At 40.7% G+C, this 25,048-nt stretch overlaps 2 protein-coding genes across 2 annotated transcripts in view; one reads left to right on the plus strand and one right to left on the minus strand.

Moving 5' to 3' along the window:
• Positions 1-288: 288 nt before the first annotated feature.
• The window catches only part of cryba1l2 (crystallin, beta A1, like 2), a 35,118-nt gene continuing 10,358 nt past the window's right edge, over positions 289-25,048 (minus strand). The window contains exons 2-6 of the mRNA XM_069676804.1: positions 4,110-4,186; positions 3,900-4,018; positions 2,001-2,142; positions 1,624-1,766; positions 289-576 (exon numbers count right to left, since the gene is read on the minus strand). Coding sequence (XP_069532905.1) covers positions 429-576; positions 1,624-1,766; positions 2,001-2,142; positions 3,900-4,018; positions 4,110-4,184 — 627 coding nt within the window. The 5' untranslated portion in view covers positions 4,185-4,186 and the 3' untranslated portion in view covers positions 289-428. The remainder of the gene's footprint in view (positions 577-1,623; positions 1,767-2,000; positions 2,143-3,899; positions 4,019-4,109; positions 4,187-25,048) is intronic.
• Positions 9,740-13,642, plus strand: crybb1l2 (crystallin, beta B1, like 2). Its single transcript, XM_069676803.1, has 6 exons — positions 9,740-9,914; positions 10,715-10,815; positions 11,172-11,290; positions 11,888-12,020; positions 12,153-12,295; positions 13,471-13,642. The coding sequence occupies exons 1-6, from the start codon at positions 9,740-9,742 to the stop codon at positions 13,640-13,642; spliced, it is 843 nt and encodes a 280-aa protein (XP_069532904.1).

The following is a 25,048-nucleotide window of genomic DNA, read 5'->3' on the forward strand; positions in this document are numbered from 1 at the left end:
GCACATCACAACTGAACTTCAGCACTGCAGCTAATGCACTGTGGTGACAGTATGTCTCTAACACTTGAAGTACTAATTTGCATTCTAATATGTCAGAATTGCAACCAATAATATCATGACATTGTAGCGGTTCTTTATGCTGAGGGACACACACAGGAATTTGTCAGGGTTTCAATCTGAACTTTATTTCACTTGTACTAAGACAAAATGAGTTTGAACAGAAATATGAGCTGGGATAAAGAGGTAGCTGTTTGGTCACTGACGGTTTAGGTTGTAGTTGCAGTCCTTTCAAATGAAGCCTTAAACTTGGAACCAAACCTGAAACTCGGAACCAAACCTGGAGTTCTGGCTCATTTTAAGGCACCTAAAGCACAGCGTCCAGGTATTAGCCTGAGCCATTACAGTTACCAGTCCATATCTGTCTCTTCTCAGTGCCTGATGCGTCTGATAGACTGGATCTTTGGAGTCTGACAGTGGGAACCCCAGTTCCTCCAGTGCTGATAGTCTCCACTGTGTCTTTCGCACTCCATGATGTACTGCTGACCTCTGTAGCCCGGGTACTCATAGCACACAAAGCTAAAGAAAGACATGAGGATGGAAAGTTAGTGAAGCCGTGTTGTATTTTCTTGAGTTGCTCTACATAAAAGTTCAATTACAACCTGACTAACTAACTAACTGGATTTCTGATATTCTTCTCTACCAATACTAAAAAAGGGAATAATTCATAGTTCTCTTTTATGCACAAACTACATGATGAGGTTTTATTATTGCATGATGTGTGTGAGTGTTAAGGTAAACTGTAGAGTGTAATTTTTTTTTTTTTTTACAAACTAGTGGCTCACTGGGGCAGATTTGCTCACTGTATTACTCAAGAAAAACAAAATATGGGAAATATTGTAGTTATAAATTTGGTTTTGAGATTTATAAAATAGTGGTGAGGTGTGTTGTACTGATTATGATGTAATAAAAAGCACACAATGACAATGTTCACAAGCATTAATGTTTTGGTTCAGTATTTTGGTTCAGTGGGATACCATGCTAGCAGATGTGTTACCTCTAAACACAAAGTACAGGTCTGTACATTGAAATCAATGTACATTTTCAAGTCATTACATCTGCCGGTCTTAGGTCGAAAGAAACAGAATGTGCAACTTGCTAACATGCTGATATATGCTAATGGAAGGTTACCATTTTTGTTTAGCATGTTAGCGTGCTAGCTTTTTACTCTTAACACTGAGGCTGATGGGAATGGAATGTATTCTGCAGACATTTGGTTTTTAATCTTTGAGAGAACCCATGCATACACGGGAAGAACATGCAAACTCTACACAGCAAGGTGAACCTGTATTGGAACCAGGAAGCTTTTTGCTGCAAGGCGACAGTGCTAGCCCACCACCTCCAGGTGCCGCCCTGGGACATGATATGCCTCCTAAAATGTTGAAACTGATATAACTTATAATCGATGTCTGTTAGTTTACACTGTCCTGTTTATGTGGCACTTCTTTGTTCTACTCCTACCTTCCCCATTCCCTGCTTCTTTTTTTCTCTTTGTGGTGCTCTAAAACTGATTAACAATAAACTATAATTCAGCCTTGAACTTGTTGGGATGAAAAAGTGACTTACGCTCCACACTGCACATGCATAGAGCCCACCTGGGGCTTGTGCCAGCCCATGGCCTCCAGGGAGGGGTAGTCGTCGCACAGCTCAGTGCTGCGGCCCATGAAGTTCTCTCTCTCAAAGATCATCATGCGGCTGCTTTGGTGAGACTGTGTGAGGGGTACAACAGAGAGTTAGTGTTAAAGTTAGTGTTAGGCCTTCCAGACAGACTAAGATAGCAGACATTCAGAGCTGAGTTATAACATTTCTTGTTTCGAGTTGTGTTTGCCACTCATTGTGTGGCTCACTCCTCTGATCACTCCTTTTTTTATCACCATCATTTTCCAATTGCCTTTACACTCTTTCACTCTCCTTCAGCCCTCCATTCCTCAGCAAGTACTCACAGCACAGTAGATGGGGCGAAGGGACATGAACCGCTCAATGTGGTATGACAGAGAGCCGCTGTAGGCTTCAAAGTTTGGGTACTCTCCCCTTTCCAGAATGAACTGCTGGCCCTGGAAGTCATGGTGCTCGAAACCCACCCAACTGAAAATATGAATGGATAGGTTTAAACACTCAGGAGGGTGAGTAAAAAGTGTAAACACTGTTTGAAGTTAGTCTGAACATAGATCAGACAGGTGACATTAGATGGGTTGAAACAGTACACTGATGATGGAAATTAAAGCTCTTTAAAGGGAGCTAGGTCTTATGACAGGGGGTTGAACTTTTTCTTCTTTCTGCTGTTTAAAGGCAGTGTGCGAACTAGCTTAGAAGATTATGGCCTCAACCAACAGGACTGCAGTGGAACAGGTGGAGTGGATTTAAGGCATGCAATAAAATGTTGGCATGATAATAGACAACACAACTCTCAAGTATAACACAGCCTCCAAAATAGTGGTAGACCAATTAATCGGCTGACCGATTAATGACATTTTGACATAACCGGCATCGGCCGAAGTCTGCACTCAAAAGGCCGATTAGACAAAATATGTCTGCATACACATATGTTTTTTAATCTAACAGAAGTGTACTGCAGACGGAATGCAGATCTATGTTTCTTCAAGTTTATAAATTTTGTGTCTCATTTGTTATTATTATTAAATCATTGTATTTTATCAATGCAAAAATAAGCAACAACATAATATCGGCCTCATATACCAGCCGTCGGCCGCCCTGCCCTCTTAATATCTGCATCTGCCATTTTAAAACCTATATCAGTCGACCACTACTCCAAAAGCCTTTCAAAAGAATCATTCACTAATACAGTATAATATCACTACAGTGCACCTCATGCGGATAATGAGCACTGGCTTTAAAACAACATTATATCACTATTTTACATTTAAGTAATGGAACATTGACTTGGAATAGGCAGAGTAGTGCCTCTTTCATTCCTACTCAACATTTACTCTTGCTTTGTGTGACCTGGCTTGAGATGTTAAAATCTCCCCAGTGAAGTCACGGCACAACATTCTGGCGTAAAGCCTTAAAAGGAAACTCCTCCTCTTACCCACCATAGCTCTGTGTTTTCAGTAGGTACATCATGGTCACAGAGACCAAGAGGACATTGACCAAGAACAGAAAAAAACAAAGCATGACTGAACAAGAGGCTGCATAAGCGTAAATAAAATATTGGGTATCTTTAAACTTTAACTTATTTAAACACAAACATTTAATGTTGTCAAGAAAAACTCAAGTTCTCAGAAATGTTTAAGATAAAAGTAAAAATAATCTAGTGTGAAACCTGTACCTTAGAATAAGATATCTAAAGTAATGATAGCATGTAAGAGACATTTTCCAGAACAGTTTCTGAAAATTGAGTGTGCTTTTCATCATAGGTTTTATATGTCTTCTCTCATATGCTGTAAGAGAAAACAAATTGCCACATTATTTTATCAAAGGGATGAAATCACTCATGTGACCTTCAATTATCCACTGCTGACCAAAGATAACTGCTAACCACTTTGGAGGCATGTATGCCCGCTTTGAATAGCCTCCACAAATTGAAACTCTCAGATTAGTTAAAAGACCCTGTTACCTCCTACCTCCTAAGTATTTCATCTAAGAAATGAAGCTGTAGCAAAGAGAGGACAACCTCCCTACCATTGCTAATGCTGAGTGCATCTTGCATATGGGGTGGAGTGACCTCAAAGGTGATACACGTGTTAGTGGGAGCCTGGACACTACATCTCTCAGTATCTCTCTAACTCCATCTCACAGACACACACTTAATAAACACAAACACACAAAGGGTCAGTCAAATGTCCACAGAGATGTGCAGGCGTACAGGTTGGGTGACTCACGCTCCACTCTCCACTCGGATGGAGCGGATGTTGTCCAGGCCGCAGTTGTGGATGTTGCAGCACTCAGAGGTGAACTCCTGACACTTGCCCTGAAAATGCTCCTGCTCAAACACAGTCACCTGCACAGAGAGGAGGACAGGGGGAGGCATGAGAGTGTGTATTGTATGTGTGTACATGTCTATGTTAATGAAGTTGTGTGTGTCTATTTACCTTAAAGAAAGGGGCTGTACCCATGCTAGGCAAGTACATGGGTGAGATCATGTGGGTTTTAGTGACTCGATACATTTCTAAAGTGTAATAGAAAACAAGAAAAACTTAGTTCATGGATCAGAGAAAGAGTACAAACAGTAAAATGTAGGAGTATTGGAAAGTTTGTTTTATTGGATACCAACATTTTTTTTTTTAGAAATATGTGAACTCCAAGTGAATTCAAATCTTTTCCATTAGTTGTAACAAACATTGTTCCCATCCATATGAAATTGGAACATACATTCAAATTCTCATGTAGGCAACATGTATTTCTTAAAAGACCTGCCAGATAAAACATCTTGGGTTAGGATCATAGACTGTATAAATATGGATAGGATCGAAGAAAATCAACACGTGGGGAAATTAACAGTCATTTTTCCCGCTCCTGCTTACCTGGATGCTCTCAGCTCTCCTCGCACTCCTCACAGACCAAATCCTCTTTACGTAGACTTTTGTCTGAACCTGGCGCTTCTGTTTTATACCACCGTTCACGCGAGAACCTCGTGCACGCGCTTGCTGGCACTGAATGACGCTGATGTGAACGAGGCACGTTTGTCAAATGTGAAGCTTGCTTGAATTTAGTAAAATACTTCCGGTCAGAGTCTTCAAAATTAAGCTCTGTCAAACGAAATGAAACAAGAACTTTTTACAGTAATAATAAAGAGTAACAAATAGTAAAAAACACAAAATAGATATAATAATTTTAAATAAGGAGTTTAAGTTTAAGTTTAAAATATAATTAATTTTGGCCTTACATACAAAATGTTGACTAACATTTAATCCTTCATAAATTAAATGTTTAAGGTAGATCTTGAGCTCATTCATTATGGTTTAGGCCTAGATAGGTCCTCTTCTTTTACTAATTGATTAATTATGTTCCAGCTTCTGTTGCTTTTTGTTGATTTAAAGCATCATAAATTTAGTGTTGAAGGTCATGAATAGACAGAAATTAACTAATTGTTCAAGATCCCCAATGCACATAGTAAACATTGCCAAAATGTGGGTAAGCATTCCCATGCAGCGATCCTTGATTTAAGACCCTGCAGGTAGCCTAATTGATCATGAAAAAGTTGCAGTCCTTTACAGCCCAATTCTTGAACTTTTAGGGTTCTTATTTTGAAGGCAAAAAGAAGAAGAGTTCCGGTATTTCTCTGACTAACTGTGAATAACATGACGTGGGTGAGAGTAAATCTCACGTGCCCTCCTCCATTCTAATCTTTGTGCGTAAAAACGCTTCGTGCGCGCGTGCCGGTGAGCCGCGGTGTAGCGCTTTCTCCCCTGTCTCGCGCGCTCTCTCTTTGTGACCCTGTGCGGCCTGTCGACTCAGCACATCATATGCAGCGCAGGCACTGAGGTGAGGGTAGGGAATGCGGGGCTGTTGTTGGTCTATTCGTATAGGTCAGCAGTGCCATCGTATAGAACAACAATGGCCGGGGCTATAGGTAGAGAATGAGAAGGATTTGGAGAGCCATCCGGGGAGCCCGTGTCAATAGTAACTCCCTAAAGTCGAGGAAATTAGGACAGAGGAATTCAATTAATGATGATAACCATACATATAACATGTTTATAACGCCCTCTTGATTGAGAATTGAAGCCTTAGAAGAATATTTTCAAATCCATAACTTAATCACTACATTAAGGTATTCAATTAACTTCAACTTTATTGTCATGTTAACAATACAAGTCTCAATCATACCAGAAGCTTGCTTTTGTCTCTCAGTCATGGTACAACATACATGACTTACAATAAACAACACCGAAACATAACAGTGACACAACAGCAGGACATCATGGAATTTTACTCTATAGCGAGGTAATACAGTAGTGTGTTTGAGGTAATTGTAGTGTGTAGCATGTGTGAGGTAATCGTTGTTTGAAATGAAGTGGTGCTATAAAACCTGAGTTGCAGTGCAGTATTAGTCAGTGTGGTTATCTGAGTGTGCTCATAATGAATGAATGGAATAATCCATCTATCCATTCTATACTGCATATCCTGTTCAGGGTTGCGGGGGGCTGGAGCCTATCCCAGCTGTAGTTGGGCAAGAGGTGGAGTACACCCTGGACTGATCGCCGTCAATCACAGGGCTGACACATAGAGACAGACAAGTTTTCAGACTCACACCTACACCTATGGGCAATTTAGAGTCACCAGTTAACCTGACAACCATGTTATTGGACTGTGGGAGGAAGCCAGAGTAACTGGAGGGAACCCACTCATGCACGGGTAGAACATGCAAACTCCACACAGAAACTGGGGTTTGAACTAGGAACCTTCTCGCTGTGAGGCAACAGCGCTAACCACTGCACCACCATGCAGCCCTTGAGTGGAATAATAATGATACATAATATATTGATAATTCAATACATTATTTAACCTAATGATAAATATTGATTGAATATATGTTAATGATATTGATACATTAGTATCTATGTCTAGCAACTGAACCAGTGTCACATCCACAAAACATTTTTAATTTAAAGCCCCAACCTTTGACGATGGGCCACAGTTGCCATAGTAACCCCCCCCACTCCACTCACCCCATCTTGGCCTTGGCCCTTGACATTTCATTTTGAGAGCTCATAAGGGGGCTCACACCAAGTTCTCCTTAACACGTTTACTGTCATACTGGAAGATACACACACACACACACACACACACACACACACACACGCATACATACACAAACACACATCTACACAAACACACAAGTGCAGTAGCTGCGTCAGTAGACACCAAAGTCACGACCACCATAGTTTTCCAGATTGAATCTCTGAAGTCAGCGCTCTGCAGCTGCTCTAACAATGTTTCATAATGAAAGAGAAACCTTCTGTACACCGCTGATGTTCAGCTGACCTCTCAAACCGGAATTATTCAGGTTGTGCATGCAGATGTCTTCTCAATCTCCAATAACTGAGCTGTACATGAATTGCACAGGACTATGTACTAGATGGTAATTGCTAAACAGAGGACCAGCTTTTACTTCATAAATCTGATATGGCTATAGATAATAAAAAGGTGATTTTATCTTCCTGAAGAATGTATGCTCCCTAAACCCTTCAAAAATGTTGTAATCACTACGGCCCACATATTGTGTGGGTGTCAACTTTCATTGTTGTAAATACAACGAGAAGGGTTTCAATGTGACACTTGTTTTTTTTTGGGTTTAACCCATTAAACCTGCCTTTTCTCTGATAGTGTGATGTCCTGCTGTGTTGAAGGCTGAACAGAATTTCTGAAAATCTTTTAATTTTTCAGCAGAACATTGCAGATGATATGAAGGCCTGTGTGTGAAATATAAAATGAAGATGCAGATGACATGAACTGCTATCTATTTGTGGACTGACAGAAAGAAGATCAATACAACGTATGATACATTTTAAGGTATATTCCTTGCACTTTCAAAAGGCTCCTTACATTTATCAAAGAGCTTTTTTGAGGTGTGTTTCATTATGGCACAAATAAAAAACTGAAATATGCTTGCTATATTTCATCTTTTCTCATCAGATACTGTTACTCCAGATAAGCATGTTCAGTCTCTATGGTCATATATTTACGTGACTGATACAGATTTTGTTCACCATACATTCTAAAAATATTTATGCAGGATAAATATGATTTTCCTGGTTTATAATCTTTATGTATGCTGCAGTTCAACTATCATCATAACTAACTCTCCCTCGGGTGACCAGTGTTCTCGAATTGTTTAGACAGTCACTAACGTTTATGACACCATTCTTGGTTACTGCATTTAGGAATGTAGATGTTGAAATAAGCAGTTTCTTTCTTTCAGGGCCTGTGGCATTGTCCTCCATGTTAGTGCTAAGTGCTAATCTCGAAGATCTCAGTTTCGTTCTCTCTGGCGGCACCTATGGCGATAAGTGATAATTGCGGGAGCACACTTCCCAGATATCCAGACAGTGTTGCAAGTGTGACGTCCACGGTTGGCTCCGGTTCCTCTCTGACGGTCGCTTTCCTTTTTAGTCTGTTTGCTTCATCTGAGCGTCAAATTTGTTTCTTTTTCTTTGGATTTTCACTTGAAGTTGTCTCTTGAAGTTGTATCTGTAGTCATCGATCTTTTCTTTGTTTGTTCACCCATGGTAGATTACTGTTTACTCGCAACACTTGCAGAGACCGGAAAAGCAGCCGCTTAGCTCTGCCTACCCTATCTGGCAGACCAACCACTGCTGGCTGATGGAAAACGCGTCACTAATTGGGCGCCACTTGTGATTTTTTTCAGTGAAAGCCACACCAGACACCCAGTCTGTAATACTGCAAATACAAAGGCTTTCATAAGTGGGCCATATGCTCAATTAGCATCATGGTACCTCATTCAGCGATAGATAGTGATTTAATAGACATTTATTTACATGAAAATCTTTCACTTTAATGTTTTATATAACCTGTGTGTGTTGTCAAGCTACAGTGAGTATTTTCTTTATCCATCCATCCAAGCTTTTGGGTAAATAAAGTTTAAATAACCTTAAATTAAGTTATCTGATCACAGAATATTCTATGCTGACTGTCTTGCTTTGGCATTGCTAAAAATATCTGCAGGAAGACATGTTTTATCATCTTGAATGTCCTTTTGGACATTGGAACACAATTTGATCCAGTTCAAAGTGGAGGACCTCAATCTGTCACCTTAATTAGAAGGGAGACGATGTGCCCAAGGGCTGCCAACTTTACTTTCCCCATCTGTTGGACACTACCCATCTTTTTCTACCTTTATGTGACTCACAGCAGTGATTGAGGATGTCCAACAGCTCCTGATAGGGAGCTGTGTGATTCACTCTTTTCACATTGATATTCAGTTGAGGATTCGAGGAAATTCAGGATTAATGAGGCCAACGGCTGAATCCAAGAAATGAACACCTTAGGATCTCATCTGGTGAACAGCTGCAGCCTAATTTCCTTCCTGTCCTTATTATCACAACCTTGATGTTGTAGAACATGTGACCTCGCCTGTGCAGCCACAGTCTGAGCTTCATTGGACCAGGTTGCGTGTCCTCTTGTGTGCACTTTAAAATGAGCATCTCATGGACTTTTCTCTTGCAGCTGACGCCCACAACAATATTTAATCCACCCACGCAAGAAAAAGGCAGAGGGCTTTAATTTAATAGTTGTCTACCTCTGTGATGAGAAGAGATTCAGATTATTGTCCATACACACTCCTAACCTTTTTGCACACCCAGAGGTGGAACAACGAGGTTATTGCTTCTTGTAGCTTATTGCTTTCCCTGTTATTGTTTGTCCCGGTGCCTCCTGATTACAGCACTGAAGGGAACAGCAGTGAATAATTCTGTGACAGGCTGTTAAATGTGAACCTGGTCAGCCTGGCAGCCATTATTAGGACCCTTCTATTGGTGTTTAGGCATAGAAAAAGATTGGAGCTCACTGCAGTCTAACTGTATACCAGTAGCACTGTCATGGATTCAAGTCATGATCAAATTAAGTTTTTCTGTGGCCAAATATAAATTCATTTTCACATTTGTTTTCTTGTATTCTTCCCTTCTTGCAACCTATCTCTCTCTGCCTCTCTTTCTGCCTGATCGTCTCTCTCTCTTTCTCTCTGCCTCCCTCTCTCTCTTTGATGATGGGGGTATTTCTATTCTGTGGGGGCTGTGAGCTCAGCGACTTTGTTTCTGTGTCTATAATCCCCTCTCTCTGGGCGCCAGCATATAAAAGCCTCAATGGGCCCGGCGCACTCTCACACAGAGCACCAGTCTCAGCCCTGAGTCTACTCCTTTACGCACACACTGCCACAGGTAAGACAGTGGACAAACATCTTTCAGTGAGGAAGAAAAGAAAGAAGGGAAAATGCTAACATAGTTTGAGCTCAAGATATAAAAGTCAAACATTGCTTAGCTGAAAAGTATGCTTTAAGCATAAGTTAGAGGGCTTATTGTTTCATTTCAACTTAAAAAAAAATTCTGGCTATCTAAAGTTTTACATAACTTGTTAGGGGGTCTGATCATTTGAAAAGAATGAATGCCTTCACATAAAATGTTTTTTCTATATTCGAACTGAGGACTTAATTTAAGCTATTTTGTTGGTTATTGACAGAAAAAGCTTTTAAAGAGGAAGATAATTTGTTGCTTTCTTTTGTTGACGATAGGATGGTTAATCTTCCCGTCTTTTGGGGTCTTTAGTGATTATGCATTTATCACAATCCTAATGCCTATAAAAGTGAGTAATATTATTTAGAAAAGTTGGAATATTTGGTTTACAGGAAAAATAACTAATTAAACAGCAATTTCATTTAATACAAAAATCTGCATTTTTTTGCTGTCATTTTAATTATTGCAAACAATTGGAGTACACTATTTTAAAGTGTTTGCTCATTCTTGTAAACAACGGATGAGATATTGTGCTATATTACTGTGAGGGATCCTAGAGAAGGTGTCAAAATTATTCTTTTACTAAACTTAGGGGGAACTATCATCACTGGAAACTGTTTTGCTTTTTGAAACACAGTGCTCCCAAACCAAACAATATCCATCCCTTCATGTGTTAGTAAAGTACTGCTATTATGAACTGTTTTTAAAGTGATCTCCTCTGTTCTCAGTCATCATGTCTGCCGGAGGAGAGAAATCCAAGTCTGCTTCCCAGACTGACGGGAAGGCGGCTCAGAACAAGATGTCTGAGATGGGCATGATGTCCTACAAGGTACAGCACACAGACAAACACACAACCAATGGCCATACAGCTACGAATATATACCTTATGGTCTTATACACACTGTGTGAAGCAACGCTTTACCTTCGGGGTTGATGTCTATTATTACCACTTGCTGGTTCTTACTTCTCAGTGAGGAGGCGGTCGACAACCACAGCTCGACAGAAAAATACCATGTTAGAATTCTTTGCATTACATTCCTGTGGAGAAAGCTGTCACAACCCCACAGTCACTTCGCTTAACTCAGCCTCTTCTTTTCTCCTCAGTCACAGTCTTCTCATATGGTCTCCACCTGAGCCACTTCCCTTCCACCTCTCATTTTCATTTCCTTCTCCCCAACTCTCCAGATGTGTGTGTTTGACCAGGAGAACTTCCAGGGCCGCTGTATTGAGATCACCGGCGAGTGTATGAGTGTGTGTGACATGGGAATGGACAAGGTGCGCTCCCTGCGCGTCGACTGTGGTCCGTAAGTAGCCTGTGCATTTGCAGCTGCACTTACACACCCACCAGGATACACGTAATGTACCAAACACCCCCACTCATCTGAGCTGAGAGCAGGTGATTTTTCAATTGTACCCCACCATTATGTGACATTTCACACTTTGCATTTTAAGCATGTAGCTAATGCTTTTATCCGGAGTGATTTACAAAGAGTACAGCAGTGGAATGAACTTCAATACCTAAACTAATAACAGAACAAAGCAACACAAATCTTGGAACAAAAAGTAGTGCAATAATCAAGAAACAATGTGAAGCAATAAAAAAACTCTTCAAGGTAAGAGCTAATAATTGCGAGTATAAAGGAGACACGAGAATAGCAGCAAATTATTCACCAAAGCCTTCTCATTATACAGCACTCTTTTAGTACTGCACTCCCATTAAGCTGGCGGTCTCACAAGAGACACATTAGGAAATGAATGGTCAAGATAGAAGCAGCTGAAGCTTAAATACTGACTTTCCCTACTTCCTTGTGTTTAAAATCAGTGGTCTGTTTCTGTAAGAGGACTTATAGCTCATCGCCCTTCTTCCCTCTCCTCCTTGCAACCTTTCCTCCCTTCCTCAGCTTTGTGGGCTTTGAGCAGATGAACTTCTGCGGTGAGATGTTCATCCTGGAGAAGGGCGAGTACCCCCGCTGGGACTCCTGGAGCAACTGCCAGAAGAACGACTACCTGCTGTCCTTCAGACCTGTCCGCATGGTAAACTGTCAAACAAATACCTCACAGACTTCAGATGTATCCATGCCCATAGTGTGCGCTGGTTCACTAAATATTCTAATGTTCCTTATGTCAACTGCTTTCCCACCTTTTTTGTTTCACATCATCTTGTAGGACCCCGAGAAGCACAAGATCTGCCTGTACGAGGTCGGAGAGTTCAAGGGCCGCAAGATGGAGATCATGGACGATGATGTCCCCAGTCTGTTTTCCTACGGTTTCACCGATAGAGTGGGAAGCATCATGGTCAGCTGTGGAACGTGAGTATAGAAGCAAATTATTACTAGCTTTTTATGTGTAATTCATTTTTTCATTTTCTGGGGGAAATACAATTTGTAGCTTTCTTGCCGAGACTTGGATGAGACAATTGATACCATGTTATGTCTGTAGCTACACTGAGCTTCAATCCAGTAAGCGTAGCTGACCATAAAAACTGGAAACAGTAGCCTGACTATAAGCCCCTCTAAAGCTTACCAATCATAATTTACAGTGTTTTTCTGCCTTTTGTTGTAACATTTTGTTTTTGTGCAGATTATATAAACCAGACATAATGTGATAATCAGTGAGCTTTAGAGGCGATAGTTGGCCAGTTTGAGTAAGCCAGGAAAACAGTTTCCAGTTGTTACGCTGTTGCGTTTGGCTTCGTATTTAGCATACGAGCCTTAGAAAGGAATTTATCGTGTCCTCTTAGTCTCTGCAAAAAAGCGCGGGCGTGCTTCCCGAAACTATTCCTCCCAGCTCAATTGTCTCCAACTCCTTCTGTATTTGCAGCTCCCAGTCTTTAAACATTGATACAGTGTTGCCACAGTGTCAGCAACACACATGAAACCCTGCTTTTCTAACAAAAAGTCAATCTCCATGTGTCGCTGCATGTGCCAGACAGTTACCACACCCGTGTCGTCATTCTCAAACAGGGCAGCATAACCACCAACCATCTGAGTGTTTTTCTGTGAGCGAGTTCAGGAATAGAGGCTTTTTCATCAGCAGCTAGCCGAGGGTGTCATGAACGTCAGCAGCTCCGTGTCTCTGTCTGTGCACGGAGGTGTCGAAGGCAGCAGACACTGTTTTTTAACTGCTGTGATTACTTCATTTGTAGTGCTTGAGGCAGTCTGAAACAAACAGCTGGGAGGCCGTCTGCCCTGTGGTTTCACAGCTGACAGCATGACAAACCATCTGATGTCTTTATTTGTCAGATGTTTATCCTCCCTGATCGGTCTACATCTGTGTTTCTGGCATCTTTCTCTCACTTTGTTCTTGTTACTCATCTTTCAACCCTGTTTTTGTTTTTCTCCTTGAATCGATACAGTTCCTCTGTTCAATCATGCAACGCTTTCCTCTGTAACTGGCAATATTCCTTAAACCTTTCAATCCATTCATACCATAAAAATGTGAATCCTCTTCTCTCTCCCTCTGTTCCTCCTCTTTCTCTCCCCAGTTTTGTGGGCTACCAGTTCCCCGGATACCGTGGCAGCCAGTACCTGCTGGAGAAGGGCGAATTCAGGCATTTCAATGAGTTTGGCGCTCGCTGCCCCCAGATGCAGTCTATTAGGCGCATTCGTGACATGCAGTGGCACCCTCATGGCTGCTACACCATGTCCTCCAAGTGAAACCCAGCGAGGGCGAGGAAGAGAGGGATTGGAGGAGAGACGGAGTACAGAGATAGAGGGGAAGGTGAAGGAGGGAGGGCGAAGAAGGAGAGGAGAAGGGAAAGGGTGTAATATTTCTCCTCTGTCCCACAGTCTCCTTGCCGTTTAGGTGCAGGACGCAGGAAATATAGTAGATTGGTATTTTTAGTTGTTACAGCAGTGTAATCTAATGACCAAACAAAAGTAAAGAAGGAGATAATTACACGGTAGTAATACACCATTTTAGTTCTCCCACCCTCCCGCACCGTCTCTGTTTGTCAGCTCACTTCTCTCTTTACTCTCCTCCCCTCCCCTCGCTTCCTCTCTCCCCCTCAAACTTCTCTTCCACATCACACCAACGTCAGCCCTCACGCAGCACTGTTACAACCCGACTGACGGGGGTACCGGTGTGGATTTGTGTGTGCTTTAGTGGTGAGGGAGCTGAGACAGAAGAAAGCCATGACAAGATAAGTGGCCACAAATTCTCTGTGTTCAGATTCTGCAGCCACATCAACCTAAACATGAATAAAGCATCTCACATCCTGCTCCACTTGAAATGATGTCTTATTTAGGGGATATATTAATATTCCAAATGCATGGGCAGACTATGAGTTCCTGGGTTAGACACATTAGGGGCCCCCTCCTACCTACCGGAACAGCCCCCACCTCCCTCTCATACCGGTGGTCATTTTGTATTCTTTAGATGTATTTTGCAGGTTTACTTGAGCTGTTGGTTGAAAACTGGTCTTGACCTTGTTAACTCTCACAGTAACAAACACACATGAAGAATTATCAATTAACAGAGTTCCCCATAGCAGCCGCCTGGAGCGTCTGTAAGCTCAGTGTTTTGGTTTAACAGCTCTCAGCTCTTCTATCTTCTTCTAGCCTCAGCAGACAGATGTTAATAGCAGCTTCAATGAAGCCTCAGCACGCTGCCTGCCCAGAGCCAACAACAGATCGAAAATTTGGCGAGAACAAGTGAACCCAGTGGAGCATTTAGTTGCTAGATAGACAGATATTTCCCATAGGAGTTGGTAGAGAGCAAAATGAGAGAAATAGCATATTTATCAGGAGGCAGGAAAAAACTCCAAATGAATGCTGATGTTCGGTATGTGACAGATAATGAAATTCTAAATATGTAACAACTTTGTTTTATCAACCTCAAAGGATATGATACATCAGTGTTGTGTTTATGGCTGGTGTCTGCTGCATCCAGGTGGTGAAAACATTTTTAAAGGGTAAATTCACCAATTTCACACATCATTGTCTATTTTCAGCTGTCTGGGAGTTCACGGTTTCTGTATGTGTAAAATGAGTCTGATAAATTGTTTCAACTGATGAGCGATGGTTCTGAAAACTACAAATTACTAGAAGAAGTGAAATTACCTAACAACTGTAATCCACTCCTTGTCTGTGCTTTATGCTAACTGCTAGAGGCAACATTATATGCTACTAGCATGACAAGGAAGAAGAATGTTGTGTTTGAAATGCCGTACTATACCAGCAGTACGTACTGATTTGGCCAAAATGTAGTATGCAGTATGCAGTATGCAAACAAAAGCAAAATGTGCAGTATGTCAAAAATGCCCGGATGTCGAACTGATTCGGAGAAAATCTCCAGTATGCATCGGACCAGTCTACCTCGCCTACTGTTACAGCAGCAGCATTCCAGCAGAAGGGGTTATTGTTTACTTCCGCCTGGCGTAACATACTGAAAAATTAATTTGAAAAGCTCCTCCATACTACATACTACCGCCAAACGCAGTATTCAGGATATAGCATGTAGTATACAGTATGTTGTATATAGTAGAGATAGACCGATATGTTTTTTCAGGGCCGATACCGATACTGATTTTTAGTAGTCAAGGAGGCCGATAACCGATATTTAAAGCCGATATTCATTTGCAGTAAAAGTGAAAATATTGGCATCAAAATTTTGAATAATACAAACTCCAACACTTAACTTTGTTTAAATGCCTTTAAGCATATGCATCAGAGCCAAAATAACCCAGTTTTAAATTGATCTCTTATCGGCCGTTGGATAAAAAAAAAAAAAAAAGGTAGATGCCGATATGCGTCAAAATGCCGAATATCAGCGCCGATAATCAGCCCAGCCGATAATCGGTCTATCCCTAGTATATAGTATGGCATTTGGAACACAGCCTGAGTCTCCATAATATTTATGATATGGGAACTATCTGTCAGTGCTGGAGATGAAAAGAGGCTGTCTGAATGTTTTTCAAAAACCTATTCTCCACAATTACTATAGAAACTACTTTTTCAATATTACTCGAAATGCAGAAAAACACAATATAAAACCGGTTATATTTTCTTAATGTAAAGCTTTCTGCTCGATAACAATGCAGCTGATTTTGTGGGTGAAAGAGAGAAATGAATATAGATCACACTGTAAAGATAGATATACTTCCAAAACTTCATTTATCCTTTAAAATGCATTTAATGTTTGACTGAAATGTTTATAGTCACAAGTTTCATTACTTTAGTCAAATGTAATTAGAGTGACTTCCTGTCAAATCACATGCACTCTATCAGACCTCTGTCATGTCCATCTGACACAAAATGCACCTTTACTGTCTCACTTCACAGACTTTGAGTGACGAGAAGAATCGACTGGCTCACTGAATTAGCTTTTGTTAGAGCACGTCTGCATCGACCCACAGTGCGATTTCTCAACATAATGATGCTGCAGAGACACAGATTTGATTTGTACTGATGGAAAACAATTTGGAACAACACTGTTAATGTGTGAAAGAGTTCTGCACTCCAACTCCTCCAGCACTTTCTCCTAACAGCACATAATTTTTTGATGCATAATTTATTTTTCTCACCAAAGAGAATATTAATACTCTGTGTGGTCTGCAAACGTCGGCACCAAAATTGACTTTACCAGCAGTCAACTTTTAATCAAATATTCAAAAATACTAAATTTCATCCTTCATGACGTTATCCTCACATGCTGCTGTGTGGAGTGGCTTTTTTGCTCTGTCAGGGATGATTAGACTTTTATAGAACCAGCTTATAAATAGCTGAGGGGGCTTCAAATCATTCAAATACAATGGGGCAACTTTCAGTAAATTATATCAGGATGTTACTCCATCATTATTAATCCAGAAAAAACAGTTCATAAATATGATTCACTGTGTCCTTTCATGTGTTTGAGCTTTTCATACAATTTCTATTTATACATAACAAAAGATGTACACACTGCAACACAATAACATGCTTATTGCTAATATTTCAAAAGTGGGTCAGTTTCGCAAAGTCCATTGATTCTTCAGTGCACAGAATCCCAGTGTCCAGTGATCATCGGGAAACAGTTTGATGTCATCTTACAAATTGGCCTTACAGCAACAAGGTTGTTTGCTCTGTGCAGCATCGTGCCTTGTTTGAAGATACCAAAAGAGAAATTGGCTTCCAATTAGTTATAATGTTCAGTAATGGTTAATTATCTGCCAGACAACCGTGTCATGCGGTTATGTCACTAGACTACAGCTATGTGGACGTAACTACTGCGACGTCACACACTGGTTTGTGGGTGCCATAATGAATCCTCAAGGGCTGCATTATGGTAATAGCCATCTTGAGCCAGAAGTGACCTTATTTAGAGAAAAAGGGGAAAACTGGAGAGGAACAATGAGTCTGCAAATGCTTTGTTGTCAAAGCTATAAAGTCTATACCCATGGCATTAGCTGGATAATTAGACAGTTAATATAAGTGTTTCCCGCAGAATGAGATTGTGGTGGTTCCTGACTTGAGTTTTTGTCTATTAGAGAAAAAAAGCTAATGTAGGAAACTCACTTGTACACTTCCTGAGAGGTAGAGCGGTGGTGGGTGAATGAAACAAACTGTTACCTCAAAGCACGGTTCATCTGATCATTCGCCTACCTAGCCTCTCAGAGTATTGACAGTAAGATTGTGGTTCTGATTGGAACAGCAATCCTGACTCCCATGCACGGATCACAACAAATAAATCCACTTTTGGGAAACACTTAATAAGCTAACCAGCCAAGTACAGTGAGCACAGACACCTGCAAATTAGTGCTAACATATTGACAAAATAAAACTTGAATATCACTTACTGAATAAGCAGGTATAAGCTGGCTTTGACAGCCCATAAGTACAAAACATTGCACCACAAGCCTTATTTTTCTTCATTAAAAGCTCCAACAATGCAAACATGGTCGAGAGGTCAAGGTCAGTGACTGAATTTTGAGGTGACACCCTGCAGACAGCCAGTGGCACCCAGCTGTAACTCAGAGTGGCCACGCCTGTCATTATGTATAACTTTTAATTTATTACAATTTAAATGGGTGTGTTGTCTTATAGTTCATCTCCTGTTGTCATGAATCATTCTCATTGTCCTCAAGTTGTAATGAACCAAGAAATTAGCTTTAGGGATCAAAACGAATGGAAACATGTTCATTTCTGCTGTAAAGTTGGGCATATTAACATGATGTTGTATGGGGATCAATTGCTTTTGAGCCTTAAATCTTCAGCACAGGGGTTTTCCTCTTGGTTATGTCCTCCCATGCACCGCTGCTGTTTAGAGGATCATGTTCACACACATAAAAATGCAGGTTCAACATTATGCATACGGCCAAGATAAATGGAAAAGTATGTTTTGTGCATCTCTAAGTTCCAGCACTTATTCAACTGTTCTCTAGAGCCAGACAACTCGTAACCTCACATACATGGGAAAAAAAAGAGGACAAGGATAATAGCTTATACAATTGTCACGGTTCAAATACAAATAAAAAGGGACAGGACCCAGATGCAGACAAACATTAAGTTTAATTAACAAAAAAGACAAAAGGCAAAAAACAAAGGCTTACTGTGAACAGTCCAAGTTTTAAAATCCAACAAAAAGGTCCAACTGAAAATCCAACAAAAGGAGAAAACATAAAGAGCCACGAGGAAAATCCACAAGAAACACTGGTATCAAACTTAAAAGGTCCACAGGAGAAAACAGGGTTGCAGAAAAAGAGTTTCAAGAGGGAAGACATACGACAAACTGACACTGAGACAGAGGAACACAAACACTAAATAAACTCGGGAGGTAAGGCTTATTGGACACAGGTGAGACAATCAAGAGGTAGGTGAAAACAAAAGGGCAGGGCACACAATCACACACACAAGTAGATCAACACGAGAGATAAGGTGACAAAGTAACCTAAAGGAGACTAAATCAAGACAAGAACACAGAATAAATGAAGTACAAAACTAAACACAAGTCATGACAAAAATATATGCAAATATCTTTTTTCCATCTGCTAGCAGCATGAAGCAAAATGAGATGCTGCTCAGGTTCAGGAGTTGGAGCAGTTGGAGCTGTTTTAAGGCTCGGATGAAGAATCAATTTTTCTTGGTAAATTATTAATATAAAATACAAGCAACAGCCTTGAAAAAGAACCCAACTTATTGATTTAAAGTCAGAGTACAGACCGAATAAAAACTGCAGGAGGGAAGTTGAATGCAACTCCAAAGGCGCAGTAAAAAGCATTCAATCACTCAGGTAGAAATGCTGCTGCTGGCCCTTTAATAGCAGGTTGAAGCTTGTGTTTCTGTTTTTTAGACTCCTCTAAATTATTAATTCATTTTGCATTATACATCAATTCACTGTCTAATTCTGGGTCATGGAAAGAATTCTCCAGCGATGCAATGTTTCATCTCAGCAGCAAAGGCAGTGTCCTCTGAATTCAACACTGCTCTGAGTTATTCTGGCTGAAGCCTTCCTGATGGCTTACAAGTGTAGAATTTAAAGTAACTTGCAAAATGTTAAAGCGTATTATTACAGTATTGTTAAATTAATCCTTGCGGGAGTTAGGGACCTAAGATATTAAATGTGGCTCCACCTCCTTTGCTACTCTACTGGGGCAGCTAATTGATTGGCAGGCAAAGGTAATTCAATTAAGAGAAGTTAAACTCTTTGCTATTACATGGATGAATATTTAAAATCAAAGGAGACTTTATGGATGCAGTGGAGCACGCAGTCGTCACCACACTTACATGTGGGTGGAAAAAGTAATAGAAATGGCAAAACCAATAGAAAAAGGCCCTCAAGCTGAGAAAATGTGAACCTTTTGACACTTAAAGAAACATGAATTGTGGCCTTGTAACATTCGCCACGTTTCCTATTTGTGTTTACAAGCTTCACCCTTTTTGTGCTGCTAAGTCATAAAAGCTGCACATGCATTTTCTCTTTATACCATTACATCATTTTACTCAAATCCATGCTACTTTTGATGTAGTTTGTCTACATCTTCTTGTCTTCTAAAGGCTTTTAAGATTTGCGATGATGCACCATTTCATCATACCCTCATTATTTTTTCATGGCTCCATCCTCATCTACTTCTGTATCTGCCCTTGAAACTGCGGTAAAAACCCAGTTCTATCACAACAGATTCCCATTCAGTCCTACTCCAGAAATAAATCCTCTCAAATTAGCTCGGCCCCCTTTTTTCCCTTCAAACCAGGGAGGGAAAGGCACACTTCACCTGTCACATCAGCACTCAGTTTAGTTCAGTCTATTAATAGTTGAGTTAAGACACCTACAAGGCTCCACGAGCCCTCCCCACGATATGGTTAAATACGGATTGGAGGAGTATTGACGTCAGACTGACACACACACGCAAATACGCACAAGTTAACACACACAGAAAATCGTTCATAAGTGAGTAGACCCGAGCACAAGCAGGCGCACTCACATATACACACATACAGACACACACGCTGCACCTCTTATTTCCAGCCCTGCTTCTGATGTCACTCTGTGAATTGGGACCGTCTCAGCAGCAGGGCATTATGGGATAGCTTATAAGAGCTTAATGAATCCTTGTGGTACAATACTGCTAAGTAATGGATAGAGAGCGAGGGAGCGGAATGAAGGCACACACACATCCTCACACACATACACATCCTCCCTGTCTCCACCCTCTCGCTTTCATTTCCAGCACTACACTTCTCAGTCCATCTGGTGATTTAGCAGCTCGCACCACCTGATTGGCTGCTCAGACAGGGGGTCATTCACCACCATCGATACAGACTTATGGTATTTATTCTAAATTGTCAAAGATGATGATTTGTGTGCCCGCAATTTCTTTGTCAAATTATGTTGCCTGTCACATTTGTTCTCCCGGAGGGCTGAGTTCACTCACGTTCAATGGGTTTCATGTAACAGCAACATCTTGATTTCCTATTTCTTCAAAAGAGAGGGCAAACATCTCATTCACAATGAAAGTCTTTAGGGATGGTAGTTTAATTTGAAGTCTTCATTCTATAGTAGTCTCGGTTTATTTAATGAGATCATCAGAATTACAGTCCCATCTGATTCCCCCCAGAGTACCGCCTTATGGAAAACCCAATCTGACTCTTAAAGTAATATAAAAGTAAATTATACGGATTCCATAAAAATGATTAAAAGAATTAAATAGAAAAAGTGAAACTAAAAAAAAACATACATGTCTTATTTTTCCAAAATTCCGTTTACCTTTCATTGTCATACTTTGTTTTAAGTACAACATTTTAACAGCCTGTTAATTTGCTTAATAAATGAGTGAGAGGGCAGAGAGGACAGTATTTACTTTTTGGCAATATTCCCATCATTTACATTTTTGGACAAAAGGGACAAGAACAACATGACATTGAAATCGAAGTTGTGTCTGGAGGAGGAGTGCTTGCTCTGAAGAGCTCTACTTCAAATGTGAAAAAGCATCAGCAGCTAAACACAGCTCAACAACACTGGTGGGACTAAGAGCCTGTGTTGTATTGTTGTCATTACAACAGCTGTGCCTACTACTGTATGTCTCTGCCCAGTTCACTGTCAGATTATTAGCATAATAAAGAGCTGGAAAGGTTATATTGTGTCTGTCATTCATGTTATTAGGCTTTCATTTACAATAAAGCAGAAAACAAAAAGGCTGAATTGAAATGATTACTCATTTATGTATTTGCTTTTTTCTATGAGCTTTGTTTGAATTTAATTTATTGGTCCCTTTTATTGGATTTTAAATGTAAATGTATTTTTATGTAAATATTTATTTAAATTATTTTATAGATTAGTATTTTTTTCCCAGTAGTAGTTTCCTGATTTATTTGGACATGGTGCATTTTTTTTTTTTATGTCACATTTGGTCCTTATATATATATACATATTCGGTTGAAGCCATTATCTTCCTTCCCACCAGCTGCACTGTAACTGTTTCTCAGGAAGCTAAGTGAGTTTAGTCAGAATTACAGGCAGATACGATTAAATCACTTAGCAGATGATTCTCTGTAACGATTGTTTCTATCAAAGCCACAGATTTTTTCCCTTGCAATCAAATGTGTCATTAGTACTAATTTTACAGTGAGCTTTGAACAACAAAGAACCATGTAAAGCCTTTGTAATAATTGCATTTGGCAGAAATTTGGATTCTGCCGTTGTTACATGCAGGGACTGAGATGTTTGGAAACAGCTTGTGCACGTATGTTGAGTAGGAGTGGATGGACAATTTTAGTCTCATTGTCCAATTATGAGTAATGTTAACTCATTATTACAAGTTGGACAGAAAAGGGGAAGTTGTCGGACCATATGGAGGAAAAACTTTCTTATTCTTCTGCGGTGCATGCCTTTACGGATCTATTTTCTGTAGCCAGACCTGCTCTGCAGCCACACAAATGGATAATTTAAAATTCATTAGCACACATTTGCACTCGCTTTTATGCACACACATGTGCAAACATACCGGAGCGCATAAACCCTTCAACCTGGCAGTTGGTGTGCGTCATGTTGTGTTGATTCTCATTCAGTGCCTCTATGAAAAGTCTCGGGCTGACTGTTGAGTGATGTAAGATTGATATGTAACTCCTCTTTCCTCTGCTCAGACAAACGAGTGGGCGTGTTGGAGCTTTCAGGACGATAGAAAGGCCAAGGAGGGAGAGGGAAGAATTGGGAATAAGACAACTGATTATATTTTCAGTTTTTGATTAACACCAGCAGGGATTAGAAAAATTGCTGGCAGGTATCACAGTAATGTGCTACAGGTGACAAGTTTCAGGACGGCTACCAGTTTGGCTCTGAGCTATTTGTTAAATGAAAGATGATTTTATTTCTGACTTGCTCTCAGTTTGTCTCACAACCTATCCTTTCTCCCAGCCTTTCTTTCTCTTTATCTACCAACTGTCTGTCTCTGTCTGCAGCCCCGGCCCTTTCCCTCTTTAGCTTGCCGTGTCCGTATTACGCGGCAATCTGCGTCACACATGAGGCATGCCTGCGGGTTAAAAATAAAAGATGAAAAGGAAACAGACGGATGCAAGGAGTGAGGAGAGGGGTTTTGATGACTAGGGGTGAGGGTATAGAAGGGAGAGGGAGGAGGACTGGCATTACAGGCAGCAGCAGCCTGCTGGAGAAAAGATATTAACCCGACCATTAATACTTGTTTGTTCATGTTTTTATGCTCAGTCCATCACCTGTAAATGCAGTGCCGGTTAGGCGTCACAGAGACTGAATGCTTTCTGTCTGGCTGACATAGGAGCTAATGGAAGTGTCTGAATCCTAATTGATGAAAGATAATGGGCCCACAATAAACAGAAATAGGTGGTGAGGTGTGTTTTACTGGAAAAGTGTGTCTCTGTCCTCATGTATTTCTATCTTCACTCTAACACTCTCAAATGCTGAGCAGCCTGCATGTCTCACTCATCACAGCCAGCTAATCACACAGCTTTGATTGTGACAGTTTAGAGCAGCTACACAAACTTTAACCCAGGTTTAGACAACACTTTATACAAACATGGCATGACATCACTTATGACGGCCTGGAGCAAAACATGAAGCCAGTTTTTTTCGACTTTATGTGCAATATGACCTGCTTTTCTGGGTGTGCTGAATCAAACATAAATAAAATTATGAATATTAATAATTTAAAGTGCTATTCTCAAAGATTTGTGTTTCGTTCTCTTTGGTGGCACCTATGGTGATAAACAACAATTTCGGGAGCACACTTTCCAGATATCCAGACAGTATTGCATGTGTGATGTTCACGGTTGGCTCCGATTATCACAGTTGTGACTCTTGATTTTCCTCGCTTACGGTCGCTTTCCTTTTTGAACTGTTTGTCTTCATCTGAGCGTTGATTTTGTTCCTTTTTGTTTGATTTTCACTTATATTTGAAGTTGTATTTGTAGTCATTGATCTTTTCTTTGTTTCTTCAGCCATAGTGGATTACTGTTTACTCACAACACTTGCAGAGACCGCAAAAGCAGCCGCTTACCTCCGCCTACCCTCTCTGGCAGACCAACCACTTTCGGCGGCTGTGGTAGAGTCTTACAATCATAAGGTTGGGGGTTCGATCCCTGACTGCTACAGTCACATGTCGAAATGTCCCTGGGCAAGACACTGACCCCCATATTGCTCCCAGTGGCATCGCCATCAGGTATGAATGGGCATAGATCTGATTGGAGATTGGCACTTAGGCCATCAGTGTGTAAATGAGTGAATGTGATTTGTAGTGTAAAAGCAGCTTTCAGTGGTCACGAAAGACTAGAAAAGCAATAAGTACACTTAATTTACCATTTACCACTGCTGGGTGATGGAGGGGCTTTGATGTAGGAATGATAATAGTTTGGTCTCTGTGTGTTCAGTGGAGAGCCATGTTAGCTTATGCTGCGTTTCAGACAACTCGAAAGTCGAGTTTTTCTGACCTCCGACAAGTAAAAGTGGAACGGCATTCAAAGTCGGAGTTCCTACTTGTGAACTCGGAGCAGATTCATTTACCCGACTTCACAAAGAATCAGATTTCTGACATCACACAACAATGGCTGCACCCATGGAGAGCAGTGTTGCGGGTAACGTTAGAGTACTCAGATTACTTTTTTGTTGTAATGAGTAACGTAACGCGTTACTTTTGCAATTTAAGTAGTAATCCGTTACTAAGAAAAAAAAGCCCTTATCCCTTATCTGTTTGTGGCCACAAAAAAAAGAAAATCTCAGAAGCACTGTTTCTGTTTCTCTCTTACTTCTTGGCAGTAGCTGCGTACTAGCGGAAGGTAAACACAGCTGTGTCAGTGCGCATGCGTTGCTAGCTAACTCAACAGGCGAGATGGAGAGGACATATAAGTTGTGCCTGGAGGATAAGTGCTTGTCAGCTGCAAAGAGCTCTACTTCTAAAGTAGCATCTGCAGCTACTATCTGCAGCTCTGCAAGAGCCTGTGTTATGTCTTTGAAACAGCTGTGCCTAATACTGTATGCCTCTGCCCAGTTCCCTATCAGATTGTTAGCACAATAAAGAGCTGTAAAGGTCATATCGCATCTGTCATTCCTGTTAATAGGCTGCAGAGTTACAGATGATGGGTCATAAACGAGGCTGCAATGACAGTAGAGTCAATTCATTC

The sequence above is a fragment of the Semicossyphus pulcher genome, unplaced genomic scaffold (genome assembly GCF_022749685.1).
Source record: "Semicossyphus pulcher isolate SPU_LCO1_2020_fin unplaced genomic scaffold, fSemPul1.0.p SCAF_27, whole genome shotgun sequence".
NCBI lineage: Eukaryota > Metazoa > Chordata > Actinopteri > Labriformes > Labridae > Semicossyphus > Semicossyphus pulcher.

Excerpts from the sequence above, each read along its gene's own strand:
- crybb1l2 (XM_069676803.1), top strand. The coding sequence starts at position 9,740 with ATGATGGGGGTATTTCTATTCTGTGGGGGCTGTGAGCTCAGCGACTTT. Across the intron at positions 10,816-11,171 it reads TGGGCATGATGTCCTACAAG|ATGTGTGTGTTTGACCAGGA; the intron begins GTACAGCACACA and ends CCAACTCTCCAG. Across the intron at positions 11,291-11,887 it reads CTGCGCGTCGACTGTGGTCC|CTTTGTGGGCTTTGAGCAGA; the intron begins GTAAGTAGCCTG and ends TCCCTTCCTCAG.